Consider the following 15345-nt stretch of genomic DNA (forward strand, 5'->3'; position numbering starts at 1 on the left):
CCCAATGCCGGTTTGTGCATATTCAATACGTATGCGTATACGATTACTGTAAAGAATAAAATGATGAATCATTTCACATTTTTGTGAGATTGTGCAGAGGTGTACTCAGTTCTGTTGTATATTATAAATTATCATTCGACTTCTCCTTTAGCTGTTATTGCTATCAGTGCATTTGGAGAGTCTCAGACTTAAGCTGGTTGCGTTTTCTCATGTGAGTTAAAAGGCAGAACAACCATTTATGCTGGATCAGTGATGTACATAACTAACATTCCTTGTAGCCCTCAACTCAGGCTGTTTATGATATCAGTCACTAAACTCATAAATCTTGAATATGCTGTTAGAAGATGTAAAGAGCCAAACTCACTGGAAGTGGTTTTCAGAAACATACAGCCACGGTTTCTGCATAACTAAGGATAGCAGTGCTCACTGTTTCTGCTGACATTTGTGTTGTAGCAGGAAGAGCTCACATGCTCTGGTGTGTGTTTAGTAGGTTCAGTTTATCCTCACAGACAGTCAAGTTTGAGGAGTTTGTAATGTTTTCACAGAATGCAGTTCACCCCTAAAGGGGAATACTGTACACAAAAATGCTTGTTTCCAATAATCCTCATGTGTTGTTTCAAGACTGTGGGGTCCATGTCCACAAAAGCTGCACAGAGAGCCTGTCAGTCTGTGCAAAGAGCAAAACAAAGGTAGGTCTGATACACCTTTTGATATCATTGTTCTTGCTTCCATATCTGTACAATATCTCTGATTTTATCGCTTTTTTTCACAGTGGAATAAAAATGGCACAAACCACACCATGAAATCGCAGTTAACTATTTATTTATTCATACATGTTCAAGCCTTAGATGAGATCACATAAACATTAGTAATCAGTGTTTGTACACACACACACGTACATACACGTACACAAACGCACACATCTATGGCTAACCATTTTAACATTTAAAGGCTGAGTTTGATGTCACTGTTATTTTGACCAATCATATTTGCACAGTGACAAGTCAGTATTCATTCATCCATTTATTCATTCCAGATCTATAACAGTATTCTGACCAGTCAAAACACAGCGATATCTGTAATTCAGTTTGGACTAGTCAGAATATCAAATGTCAAATATCTGAAGCGTCATTATGACTACTCCAAATTCTTGTGCATGAGACTGCTCAAGCCTGTCTCCACAAAATTAAGTTCTCACACAACTAAACTGCATTCTCTATTACATTTATTAATACAGCAGAAATGAAATTTGTCCTGGATTACGTTTGTCTGCAACATATTATAAATATGTTTTTAATCAACATATTCTTGCCAGTCATTTTCTTGCTTTCCTTGGCCACACACAGAACTGTTATTACTGAATGAATATTGCTATGTTGTATTAGATTAAGTAGATGAGAGGTGTTTTGGAGATAATGTTTGCCTTGTCATCTTTTCTAACAAATCTGCTTTTGTTGCCTTTCTTCGCTGCTCATTTTAATTAATAGATTAATTTAGAATTCCCGTGTATTTTCTTTCTGAGCTGTTTAAACAGCCATCTGCTGTTGCTGTGAGGAAGTATTAATTTGTTTCTTAAAAGATTTTTACTTTTTACATAGATGTTACAATCACGTTTGTGGAAACGGCACAGTCATTTGTCTACTGTTCAGATCACAATAACAATAAAGGACAGAAAAATAAATCGCCCCTTTGTAATCTCATTGAAAACATCAGGACAAAGTCTTCAGTGTCTTTTAATAATAATTGGCCTGTGCTGTGTTTTATTCTGACAGTGATGTGGGCTCTGTTTCCTTCCCCTGGAACGGTGATGCCAGCATTTTGTTATGGACTAAATATACTGAATAAAAAGTATGACATGATATGAGAAAACTGGAATGAGTGTTGACTCAGTATTCATCATGTTTTTGGTCGTCATGTCATCTATACTTATCGGCCCTTAGTAGTGACCAAGTGGAGGCGCTGTTCATTCCAGCTACATGGCAGCAGTTTAGATTTCTGAGAGCCAGTTAGATTTTGTGAATACAGCGTTTTACTGTTTACCACCTGCTGGACAAGTTTTCTGCATAGATCATTTCATCAGTGTACTTTGTATGTTGCTAGCAGGGAAGGCTTTTATGTAAGACAGGAAGCGCGAGACTTGGCTCAGCCCTCTTCATCGTTCTTTAGCCAATCAAAGCGTGGCTCCACCCTAAAGGGAATATAAAATATGTGCTCCAGTGACCAGACAGAAAAGCAAGACCAAGTGTGTCTATGCTAACACACTTGGTGACTACGTTTCTGCAGCAACATAATTGAGAGAGCAGTTTAGTTGTGTGAGAACTTAGTTTTGTGGATACAGAGTTGGGCTGCTCATGCAATGTGCATGTGTATTGGTCTAGAAAAGCATTTGAACAATGTTAGCAGAAGTAATGGCGACAGCTGTGGTTGGTAAGAGTCTTAAAAAATGTTATGAAATAGAAAAGAGCTTGTGACAGTTTGTGTCAAATGAGAGCTTCATTCTTTAAAGACTGGTGGTCAAAAAGCTGCTCTGCCGTGTTGGTAAAAGAGTGTCTCATATGTAGCTACAGTTGGCAGTGCCATAGTATGTTTGAAAAGCAAGTGATTCCTCTATCTTGCCGTCACTTCTGATGCAACTATCTGCAACTCTGCTCCATCATTTTGCCCATGCAAAACTGTAATTCAGGATATCTCTGGTTATATTTTGACTAGTCCTATTTCCTGTTTAAGATATCTATAATGTTATTCTGACTATAGTTCAAGTTTTATTTAATGATCTAAAAAGGACAATGTAATCATCTTGAATTTAGAGGAAATACACACTCACCGGCCACTTTATTAGTGGTCAATTACTTGTTAACAAAAATAGCAAGTCAGCCAATCACATGGCCACAACTCAGTGTATTTAGACATGTAGATGTAGTCAAGACAACTTTGCTGAAGTTCAAACCGAGCATCAATATGGGGAAGAAAGGGGATTTAAGTGACTTTGAACATGGCATGGTTGTTGGTGCCAGGCAGGCTGATCTGAGTATTTCAGAAACTGCTGAACCATCTCTAGGGTTCACAGAGAATGGTCCGAAAAATCGAAACTATCCACTGAACGGCAGTTGTGTGGATGAAAATACCTTGTTGACGTGAGAGTTCAGAGGCGAATGGGCAGACTGGTTGGAGATGATAGAAAGGCAACAGTAACTCAAATAACCACAAATTTAAGTAAATTTTTTTCCTTCCAAGTACTTTTTTCCTTCCAAAAAAAGTAATTCAGAATACCATCTCTGAATGCACAACACACCGAACCTTCCAGAAGATGGGCTACAGCAGCAGAAGATCACATCGGGTGCCACTCCTGTCAGCTAAGAACAGGAAACTGAAGCTACAATTCACACAGGCTCATCAAAATTGGACAATAGAAGATTTGAAAAACGTTGCCTGGTCTGATGAATGTTGATTTCAGCTGCAACATTCAGATGGTAGGGTCAGAATTTGGCCTAAACAACATGAAAGCATGTATCCGTCCTGCCTTGTATCAATGGTCCAGGTTGCTGGTGGTGTATTGGTGTGGAGGATATTTTCTTGGGACACTTTGGGCTCCTTAGGACCCTTTGAGCATCGTTTAAACAGCACAGCCTACCTGTGTATTGTTGCTCACCATGTCCATCCTTTTATGACCACAGTGTATCCATCTTCTGATGGCTACTTCCAGCAGGATAATGCACCATGTCACAAAGCTTGAATAATCTCAAACTGGTTTCTTGAATATGACAGTGAGTTGACTGTACTCTAATGGCCTCCACAGTCACCAGATCTCAGTCCAGTAGGAAGATTTGCATCATGGATGTGCAGCCGACTAATCTGCTACAACTGCGTGATGCGATCATGTCAATATGGACTAAAATCCCTGAGGAATATTTCCAACACCTTGTTGAAAGTATTCCACAGAGAATTAAGGCAGTTCTTAAGGCAAAAAAAATGGTCCAACCTCTTACTAGCAAGATGTACCTAATAAAGTGGCCAGTGAGTGTAGATATTTAAACTAAAGTGTTTTTACTGTTGATCAACAGGAGCACTCAGACCTCACAATAAACATACTATATTCTATCAAAGTCTAAAAAATATTATCAATATATCCAACACTTCAGGTTTTACTTTTGATCTAATTTTGTCCTGTGTTTGTCTTCAGCAGCAATTGCTGGTACCAGCATCGGTTCCTGGGTCAGCTGTTAACATGAGGAGTAAATGTAAGAGTCTTAATCAAACCTCTGACATTGAAGGTCTGCTGTTCTCTCTGCTTCTGAAAAGTGTGGTGTCATCATGCCTACATCTAAAGAGTTCTGTAAGGCTTTGAGAGGGGGTAAAAAGGTTCTGGATGTTGATGAGTCTTGCAAGAGATTTAACATGGTGAAAATGTTTAGAAATAAATCATTGCACAGTGAAAATCCTTTAGGAGAACAACTGCTAGTTGCTGCTGCTTGCGACAGCAAATTTATCTCCAACAGCAGTTCTGTCAAGAAAAAGCCTTTGCTGTGCAAAAGAACATTAAAGCACAACTTCAGTTTGCTGATGAACCTTTCATCAAAGAGCTTTTGGAATGATGCGCTCTGGATAGACAAACCAGAGCTAGAGTTGCTCAGCTACAGTAGCAGTAGACATGTTTGGTGCAAACCAAAGGCGGTTTTTTGGGAGAAGAACTTACATAAAGTTACCTCTGCTCAAGGACAATTTCCAGTTTGTGCTTTCTTTTCATATGAGCATATGGAAATACACAGCACATCTAGGCTGCTTAATTATTAGTAGCTGACAGTGAAATACAATCACAATATTAGTAAGATTTAAAAGGTCCTCAATGTGTCGGAATTTTCTCTACTATGTGTTGTGTTCATTTGGTAATTACACAGTAATTAATATGACACACTGTGATTATTCATACATTATACATGTACATTTCCAAAATTACACTAAGACAGTATTTTGAAGGGAGGGGGTAAGAATGAAGAATGGGTTTGACCTTATTAATGGTCTGCTAATGACGATGAGTCAGTCTCATTGAGAATATTCCATTTTGAATCGATATTTCCTGATTCAATGTTTATATTTAGCTACATCTTCAGCATCATCGCTGTCATCAACATCTTCTTCATCATCACGGGAGCGCTGGTCTTCTGCAACCACCCCTGATGACCAGCTTCCTGTGATGTTTCCACGGAGACACCCCAGCATCTTTAACCCACACAGCAACTTGGCCAAGAGCATCTCCACCAGCAACATAGCAGGGTGGGAATCTCACTGACTTGGCATCATTGTTTTTATTCAAATGGTTTGTGCTGACATTTGTCTTTCCTTAGATGAGATATCTAGTCATGGAATCCATTCTCTCCTCAATGTTAAACATTATGTTCAAGTCACATATTGCTGTGGTCACATGGTGTCATAAAACTCAAAGAAAAAAAAGAAGTTGCAGGACATGGTGGCAAGCATCTACCTATTTAGGCAAGCGTTTGCTCGGTGTCCTTCAGATTCAAAGCAATGTTATCCTTCATTTGGAGTGATGTTTATGCCCACTTGATGAATTTAAGTTAATTTTCACTTTGCCCTACCTCCAGCTACTGAAAACATATCTGCAGTTTGGTGCTGGCAAAGTGCACCGAGTCACTGATAAGAGCCTACAAGCATACAGTGAATGCCTGAAGTCACATGAAAACTAAAAAAGGCCAAAGTATTCTGGTGGGCTGCAGAGTTTGCATGTGCAACCTAAATCTATTCAATGTTATTAAAAAATATGCCACTATGCAGATTTTTCACATTCACATAGTGGGCTGCACTGTGGCTCAGCTGTCAGCAACGATCTCTCCGTGTGGAGTTTGCAGGGAAGTTAATGGGTTTCATCAGGCTTCCTTCCACAGTACCTCCAAAAACAGGCTGAGGTTAATTGGTTATTCTAAATTGTCCATAGGTGTGAAGGTGAGTGTGCTTGTTTTGTCTATGTGTAGCCCTGTGATAGACTGAATTCATTTCTTTCATCTACATGGATCCCACCACTTTTTCTCATTGTTACAGTTATTGTATTGTTCTGTTGTAGGTCTCCTTTCCACTGTTTTATTGTGAGGTAGCCAGAATATATATGCCACAAATAAGTGTTGTTAATCTTTTTATTATTAGTAGTAAAAGGCAAAGCCATTAAAATCTCAATTACCTCTGTGGCTTTGTTCTTTGTAGGTTCGATGAAGTTCCACTGAAAGGCCTTAAGTTTCTGTCCCAATCTACTGACTCCCTCCATCAGGGAAGCAAAGTCAACGACTCAACTGAGTCACTAATGGATGAAGGTAGCATTACCGCACTAACACACACACACACACACACACACACACACACACACACACACACACACACACACACACACACACACACACACACAGACACACAAACTGGTAAACAAAAAATTAAAAAAACAGTTGCATCTTGGATTTTGTTTTTCTCATTTCTTGTGTAGGTACAGAGATGATTGACAGTCAGTTGATGGGAGAGTTTGAGTGTGACATTAAAGATCTGGAGGCGGATTCTTGGAGCGGAACGGTGGATAAGAAGTTCTTGAAAACACTGAAGAAAGACGAAATCAAGAGACAAGATATAATTTATGGTAAAATATTTGTAACTATTGGGAGGAGGACGAAGTTCAGATGTACAAGCTCCTGCAGTGTCCATACATGCCGGTAAGAGTCATTTTTCTCTGCAGAGTTGTACCAGACAGAAGTTCACCATGTGAGGACACTGAAGATCATGTCAGAAGTGTATTATAAAGGCCTTCAGAAGGAGCTGCAGCTTGATACTCAAACTGTGGACAAGGTGAGCTGAGACACGGTTTCACCTGTTAACAAATAAGCAACTGTAATTAGACAAATAATGATTAAAATACATGTATTAAAGGACAGTCTTTGGATTATTTTCTGTAGATTTTCCCTGTTTTGGATGAGCTGGTGGAAATACATACACATTTCCTCACACTGCTCCTGGAGAGAAAAAGAGCTTCATCAACTGAAGCACAAAACGGCAATCGCTTCCTCATCTACGACATTGGGGACATCCTGCTCAACCAGGTAAGCAACACCAACAAAAAGACAAGTGTGTGCTGGCATGCAAACAGCACCGGATCTCGTGGTGAAGATGTGAATCCCATTCATTTCAGTTGCTTGTGCCACGCAACAACGAAGTGCCGCTGCACCGAGCAAAGCACAAGTGCAGCTCAGCACACTGAAGGAAGAGACCACAAACTCACCACAGTTAAAGTTCACATTTGTTGAACTTTGACCTCTGCGCACTATTACATATGAGTGCGGCCAATAGAAACGAGTCATCTCGTCTGGCACAGAAGGCAAAATGTAGTAAAAATTGATCGTGTTCGTGTCTTAATTCCCAGAGTGATATGCTAAAAGTTTGCGGTTGTATTGGGACTTGAGGAGGAAAGCCATTGTGTGGAAACAGGTTGTTGTAGGTAGGCAGTATAGTGTATGCAGTGTATTATATGATACACTCATCGGACCTTCTAAATTAGCTTTAGCAAGGCTTTTATGGCCAGAGAAAAATACATGGTGAACACGTGTTAAAAAGAACCCTTCCAGCTTTTGTATGCATTTCATGTTTGAAGTTGTAACCGGTTTTGCTTACCTACAAAACAGAGGACGACGAAAACAAACATAACATACTACTGATGGTTGGTTTATAGTACTTTTTTCTGATGATACTTAAATATTTTTTTGTTTAAACATATCTTTGAATGCAGGATATTTATTTGTATTGGATTATTTTGACACTGTGGTCTCAGTACTTTCACCAAAGTGAAGGATCTGAACAAAATTAGTAATCAGTGCTGGTTGGGTTCATGTGTTTCCCCTCCTTAGCACTACACACTGAATTGAGGTAATAACATATGACAAAATTTATTATAACGGAAAATTTTTCACATTTTCTCCACTTGTTTAGAGGATAAGTGTAAATAGGAGGTGAATAAATTTGAGGGACAGATACAGATACATTCTCCATCCACAGCTATTCCTCCTCATCTCGGAATCTTTTCCCATGTTTCACCTCACACACGAATGCACACAGAGAGAAAGAGAGACAGCGAGAGAGAGAGATTTTTTGTATTCTATAGGTTTTCATTGGGTTGCAGTTTACACAGGATTGGTCAGTGTGTACATGAATTCAGCATACCCACATTTATCCAGTTATGCCATATGTTTATGCTTTGGTCTGATTTAAACATCCTATTTAGCAGTGATTTAAATATCCTATTTTCCAGTTTTGGCATTTGTTCGATATCAAAATCCCACAACAAGAGCACAGAACAATATGGAAATGTTGCTCCATCATGAGCTTCCTCGAGCCTCATGTCAGACAGAGGGCCACTTTTTCTAGCATCTTGCAGTCCCCATCCCCATCCTCCACAAGACCCACCCTCCCGTCCTGAGGTTGCTCACCCATCATCACCTGTTACCCAGTCAGACTCCAAAGCATTTACGCTTCACCTGAGTGAAATATCCCCCAGCTCCCTGTCAAGTCCTGGCGTTCAAGCCACAGATCCAGACCCTCTGGCCCATGTTGCGTCTTCAGAGCACACACTGTCTCCAGTGTCATCTGTCCCTGAGGGATTCTTCACTCCACGGGCTACCCCAACATCCCATCCACAGTTCCACAGGGATCAAACAAGACTAAAAAAGGGCAAGGACAGAAAGATAAAGGTGAAAAGCAGGTGCTGATAGTGCTCAATCAAGCCTCTAAAGAATAGATGCTCTTTCTTTTGAGTTTAGTCCTACTGAAGTGCACTGAATATTGAGTTTTTCAAAGGGCTGAGTTTTCCTGAGGGAATACAAAAACATCCATACATCCATTATCTATACACCACTTTATCCTCATTAGGGTCGTGGTGAGGCTGGAGCCTCTCCGAGCTAACTTAGGGTGAAGACAGGGAACACTCTGGACAAGTCACCAGTTATCACAAGGCCACGTAGAGACAAACAAGCACACTCACATTCACACCTACGGACAATTTAGAGTCACCAATTAACCTCAGCGTAGTTTTGAACTGTGGGAGGAAGCCGGAGTAGCCAGAAACCCACGCATTCACAGGGAGAACATGCAACTATGCAGAAAGATCCTGACGTGAACCGGGGATCTTCTAGCTGCAGCTTCTAACCCCCAAGCCACTGTGCAGTGGCACAGAAAACATGAATTTGCCTTAAAGTTTCTCCTAAGAGTTGAAAAGAGTAATTTAAATACAATTTGACATTTTAACCTGGCACTGGCAGAAATTCCAGGGAGCTTGAATGTGGTCAGTAAATGTCATGGTGGTCAGTTTATTTCCTTTCAGTCCTTCATGAGTTGGATGAGAAATGCTGCCTAAGAAAAGATTGTGTGAGGACTGCAGCTTTCACAATACATTTTATGAAAGTTGTTTGAATAAAATAATTTGCTTGCAATTTGAATTTTGTTTTACTTTCCTTTTATTTAATTGTTGTTGAATAATTCAGTTTTCAGGCTGCAAGTCTGATCGTATGAAGAAAGTTTATGGAAAGTTTTGCAGTCGCCACAATGAGGCTGTCAATCTCTATAAAGACCTGCATGCCAAAGATAAACGCTTCCAGGCTTTCATCAAGGTCAGCACTCATCTCATACCAGCTCTTCTTTGTGCACTTCAAATAATAGAGGATCCCACTTACATTTGGTGTTCTGCATGACATTATGTCTTTGTGTGTGTGCAGAGGATAATGAGTAGCAGCATTGTGCGGAGACTCAGTATTCCAGAGTGTATTTTATTGGTTACACAAAGGATCACCAAATATCCTGTTCTGATCCAGAGGATACTTCAGCACACTAAAGGTAAGGATGATTCCATGTGAAAATTGTTCAATAACATTGTGTGAGAGACATTTGCACTGAATCTGTGATACCACAATTATTGTTACAACTCTGTGCTCTAACAGACTCAGATGAAGACCACAGCTGTGTTTCTGAAGCACTGTGTTGTGTAAAGGAGCTCATCATGACTGTGGACAATAAAGTCAACGAGCATGAGAAGAAACGGAGACTGAGGGAGGTCTACAGGTACTCCATGCTGACCACATATCGTATGGTCTTGTAATTGTTCCGGGTCCAAACTCTACTGTTGGCCAGTGAGTCAGATCCTTGACCAGGTGGATGAACTAGCCCCAGGAGGGTTGTTCAGGCTGTGAAGTTATGTGCAATGTAAAACTGATTAATATGCTGCTTTTTGTTGAAAGAGGCCGGACTTGCTTTACTCTAGTTCACGGAGTATCTTATGTATTTTTTATTATAATAAATTTATGCAATAAATGTTTTCTAAAATACAAGCACATTTGTCATATAGAGTAAAACACTCCAGGTTCACTTAAAGTAAAAAATAAGATTAGAATTTTTTTTTTTTAAAACGTAGACTAAGCTACCTTATAGAACAGTACCAGATGTAAGTAGCATCAACCTTCATGCCCATTACATGCTTCCCTAGTTTTCATCCCAATTTGCCATTTACCCATCCATCCGTCCGTCCATCCATCCATCCATCCATCCATCCATCCATCCATCCATTTTCTTCCGCCTATTCGGGGTCAGGTCGCAGAGCATCAGACAAAGCAGATAATTCCAGACATCCCTCGCCCTGGCAGTGCTTTCCAGTTCTTCCTGGAGAATTCAGGTGCTGGAAGGATTGTAATCTGGTTTCTGGGTCTACCCGTGGTCTCCTCCAAGTGAAAGGAATTGGAAAACCTCCAAAAGAAGTCCCCCAGGAGGCATCCAAATCAGATATCCAAGTCACCTCACCTTGGATTTATATCATCTTTTAAATGTTATATATATTAAGTTACAGAAAGAACAAGAGTTTTCAGAGGGAACAGGGGCATAAGTAGGCCAAAATCTGTTTTACCAGTGCTCCTACCTGTGCCTCAATGTCAACCTGTATGTTTGTTTTCTATGGTCTCCAGCCGCACTGATAGTAAGTCCATCATGAGGATGAAGAGCGGTCAGATGTTTGCTAAAGAGGACCTGATCAGAGGGAGGAAGCTGTTGCATGATGGAGTACTGCAGCTGAAAAACTCAGCTGGACGACTCAAAGGTTCAGGATGTTTAGCTCTGTTCTACAGATTTTGTTTTAATTGTGTGAATGGTGTATCCTAATCCAGCACAGACAGCAGACAGGACTTTGCAGTAATTTTTGTTTGTTTGTGTTGCAGAAGTCAATGCCCTTCTCCTGTCTGATGTGTTGGTATTTCTTCAGGAAAAAGACCAGAAATATGCCTTTGCTTCATTGGTAAGCAGTGCATTTAAGAATGTCAGAGTTGTTTTGACATTTAAGCGAATAGACACAATATTAGGCAGATGGTTTTTATGTTCTGCCTAACTGATGTACACAGTCAGCCTGATCACATTTATTTTAATGAAAAATTCAACTTGATTTGAACCATTTTTTCCTAGGACCAGAGGTCCACGGTCATCTCTTTACAGAATCTGATTGTCAGAGAAGTGGCAAATGAGGAAAGAGGTTAGTCTTTTCTCACTTTCTATACACGGTATTACAGCCACCTGGTTACCTTCAAAGGACCCCTCCGGTGAAAATCGTGATTTTGACCTTGTTAACATCCATATGTTGTTTTTCATAGTGAAATAATCAGATGGTGTTTCCTGCAGGTCTGTTTCTGATCACGGCTGGCACAGAGAGACCAGAAATGGTGGAGGTATTAGCCAGCAGCAAGGAGGAGCGCAACACATGGAAGGCTATTATACAGGAAGCAATGCACAGCATGTAAGGTCACACACACACACACACACACACACACACACACACATTATGTCCCCATTTTCATTGAAGGATAGCATTGGCAAAACTGACATGCCAACATATGCCATTGTCCTATTTTTCCAGCATAAACATGCATCAGCCCTTGAAGTTGAGCAGTATTTTGTCTCAAAAATGAAATGTAGCAGCCATTGTTCCACCACTGCTTCATCTCTCTGCTATGATAGTATGTCATCTCCTGTAGCGTTATAGTGGATGAAAAGATACTTGCTGAAACTGAAAAATACACAGAGCTGTTTAACACATAGTTACAGCATATAAAAAGTGGAATAAAAAAGGACTGTGTTTTAGACATGGATGATTGGCACCTTCTATCTTGAAAGACTACAGTTTGGTGCACACAGTTTGGGAGGTTCAATTTTGTGAGAAACACTGCTTTTGTGGCTATAGAGCTCCACCTGTGAAAGGCACACTCGGTTACAGCAAGTGCAGCGGTTGTGTTTGAGTCAGTGGTCTGGCTTTCGAGACATCAGGAACAAAGATGCCCTGCTGGCCAGGTCTATGGAGGTGGCCCATGAGCAGTCGATGCGGATTGCTTCTCTCTCTGCGGCCTTCCAGGATACAGCACCCTGGGATCTCTCCTGCCTATGGCCGTCCTCGTGCTTCACACCCAACCACTAGGGATCATGGACAGAGCATCCAGGGCAGAAAGAAGACATCAGTCAGAGCTATCTCACTTCCACTCTCGCTCTCTAATCAGTTCAAGCCTCTGTCGCAGATTGGAGAAAATCGGGCTGGTGGTGAAGGCCTGAGCTCATCTCCTGGGCATGCTGTGGTTTCTTCCTTCTGTGACTCCTGTCCCGGCAGGCACCATCCATCAATCCATTTTCTTCCTAACAAGAGGCTTTAACTTTGAAAAGCCCACATAATTGAACTTCCTTGTCTTACCCTTTTGAGATTTTATTCCTTTTTAAAGAGAAAAACAACATACTACTGCTATAGATCCGTAAACCACTGTAACCTGAGAAAGACTCTTATATAGAAGTTAAAGCCAATAGCTGTGGAGGACCACCAAAATGTTAGAACATGTATCAAGACTTTGTTAACATCATTAGTAACAGCTGTGCTGATTTGCCTTGAAGCAGCTGTTAGATACTGTATATATTGCTGACAGAGCACACAATGACATTAGAGATTGCTGATGGACAAAAATTCCCACATTTATTTTGCATAAATTTTTCATGTAGAGTTGAGATTGTGAGAAGGAAACAAGATTAAGTGCACCTTTTTCCCCAAAAAATTTCTGTCAAAATTTTGTTCAGAATCACGATTTTGCAAAAATTCACAGAAGAATGCAACTGAAACACAAAAGAATTAGACCAGTAGCATTCAAAGCCTTGTGTTCTGAATTTGGAGCATGTCAGTGTAGTTTTTGTCAGTCGATATGTCCCACTATAATTATACATAAGGTAATGTGTGTGTGTGTGCGTGCGTGCGTGCGTGCGTGCGTGCGTGCGTGCGTGCGTGCGTGCGTGCGTGCGTGCGTGCGTGCGTGCGTGCGTGCGTGCGTGTGTGTTGGCCACTATCAATCAGCCAGTCACCTGTGAGTCACTAGTTGCTTGCAGGGAGACGAGTAGAGAGAGGGGCAGAAAGACATACTAAGGATTAGACCCTCAAACAGCCACGACTTAAAAATTTAAGTTATATTGAAAAATATTCAGATTTTCACCTGACACTTAGGAGCTCAGATATAATGGGATTAATGAGAGTTGTGGTCTGCACACTCCAGAGCAAGCAGGATTACGCATTTACTCAGAGTGTTGATCACATTCTGTTTACAGTGTAGGCTATATGTATTAGGCCTAATTATTCATATGTATTAATTATTTCAGAATCTGCTTATTTTTTGAGTTGGCACAGATGTTTTTCACGATGAGTCAAAAGATGGAGAGAAAAAGAAGGAGCATGATTCATGATTTTGTTGAAATTGCGTATTTTGTAACAGAGGTATGTGTGCATGCACATAACTGAATAGAAAAGATAGATAGATAGATAGATAGATAGATGATAGATAGATAGATAGATAGATAGATAGGTAGGTAGGTAGGTAGGTAGGTAGGTAGGTAGGTAGGTAGGTAGATAGATAGATAGATAGATAGATAGATAGATAGATAGATGATAGATAGATAGATAGATAGATAGATAGATAGATACTGCCTATGATACCGGACATGATGCAATGAAGCAATTGAAAAGGTTCTTTGATGTCATTGAATGGCAGTGTTTTTTTTTCTCCGATTTCTTGAATTTGTTTGAATGGAAATCCGACCTGCATAACATCTGAACATCACATTCAGATTGTATTTGTGTGCTAAAAGGGAGAAAAACGAGGACGAGGGACTTCCCAGTGAGACAGAAGAAGACAGAAGGCAGCAGGAGAACAGAGCAAAGGAGATTCGAGGTGAAGAGTTATGTATCGTATTCTGTTGCACTGGACAGTTAATGTTCTTGCATTAATGTTGCTCATGCATTCATTGGTCTTTTATTCCAGAACTTCTACGAAGAAAAGATGAGCAGATCATCTCTTTATTGGAGGAGAAAGTCCACATCTTCAGAGAGTTGGGTGACTGCAATCCTGCCCCTGAGGATACAAACTCAACAGTCAGAGAGCGGATGTTATTCATGGTCACACCTGATGTTGTCACAAAGGGAGAGCCAATCATAAATAATGCACTAAGAGAAGGTTAGCAGGGTTCTCAGGTCATTTGATATTGCATGTGTTTGCCAGAGATGATATTTGTACAATATTTTCTATCTTTATCAGTGGAGACCCTGCATGCTTTAGTCAGCTGTGGTGTTGGTGGAGCAGATTGCAGCTTTCCAGTTGGTGTGACAGGGGGCAGTGTGGGACCAGTGTGCCTGCCTAGGCGAGCAGAAACATTTGGAGGCTTTGATAGTCATCAGATGAACAGCAGCAAAAGTAAGACACATGCGCTTATGCCTTAAATCACACATGTAGGTGTGATAGTCATCTCTCATTCATCACTGTTATTCAGTTTCTTTTGACAAACAGTTTGACTTAAAAAATACGACAGCAGCTTTATCCCACTTGTTGGTCGATAATAACCTGCTGCGTCAAAACTGACTCACTTCTACAATCTTTCCTGTTAGATGGAGAGAAGGAAGAGGGAGATGAGTCAGCGGACCTCCGCAGGACTGAGTCAGACAGCTTGTTGAAAAAGGTGCATCTGTTTCCGTACAGTACATGTTTGGCAAATGCACGAACTTTGAGGGCATTAGTTTCCCAAGTCTCTTTTGATAGTCATTGCCAATGTACAAGGGGTGATCACAAAGTCACAAGACCTAGAACAGCTTTAAGTTGTTAACCCATTTCTTGTTCCCTGAAAAAGGCCTTTTTGCATAATTCTAAAATGTACATTATTTTTCAGTATTGGGTAACCTTACCTTTTTTTAACCTCTGGTAGTTCATCACTTACCTTTGTACCATTTCAAGCTATTCATTGGACTCGAACTACTTGAATTTC

The 15345-nt window shown here is 40.4% G+C and overlaps 1 protein-coding gene across 6 annotated transcripts in view; it reads left to right on the forward strand.

Moving 5' to 3' along the window:
- Window positions 1-15345, forward strand: part of LOC111581999 (A-kinase anchor protein 13-like) — a 119850-nt gene that overhangs the window by 93495 nt on the left and 11010 nt on the right. For 5 of the 6 annotated variants that reach the window (XM_035957334.2, XM_035957336.2, XM_055007955.1 and 2 more), the window contains 18 exons: window positions 622-689; window positions 4181-4238; window positions 5097-5271; window positions 6214-6320; window positions 6488-6634; window positions 6731-6840; window positions 6948-7091; window positions 9522-9647; window positions 9753-9870; window positions 9975-10095; window positions 10989-11119; window positions 11238-11314; window positions 11479-11545; window positions 11692-11806; window positions 14179-14261; window positions 14352-14543; window positions 14625-14780; window positions 14972-15042. In XM_035957334.2, the coding sequence (XP_035813227.2) occupies window positions 622-689; window positions 4181-4238; window positions 5097-5271; window positions 6214-6320; window positions 6488-6634; window positions 6731-6840; window positions 6948-7091; window positions 9522-9647; window positions 9753-9870; window positions 9975-10095; window positions 10989-11119; window positions 11238-11314; window positions 11479-11545; window positions 11692-11806; window positions 14179-14261; window positions 14352-14543; window positions 14625-14780; window positions 14972-15042 (2066 nt within the window). The remainder of the gene's footprint in view (window positions 1-621; window positions 690-4180; window positions 4239-5096; window positions 5272-6213; window positions 6321-6487; window positions 6635-6730; window positions 6841-6947; window positions 7092-9521; window positions 9648-9752; window positions 9871-9974; window positions 10096-10988; window positions 11120-11237; window positions 11315-11478; window positions 11546-11691; window positions 11807-14178; window positions 14262-14351; window positions 14544-14624; window positions 14781-14971; window positions 15043-15345) is intronic. The other variant, XM_035957335.2, reaches the window with a different exon arrangement.

The sequence above is a fragment of the Amphiprion ocellaris genome, chromosome 3 (assembly GCF_022539595.1).
Source record: "Amphiprion ocellaris isolate individual 3 ecotype Okinawa chromosome 3, ASM2253959v1, whole genome shotgun sequence".
Lineage (NCBI taxonomy): Eukaryota > Metazoa > Chordata > Actinopteri > Pomacentridae > Amphiprion > Amphiprion ocellaris.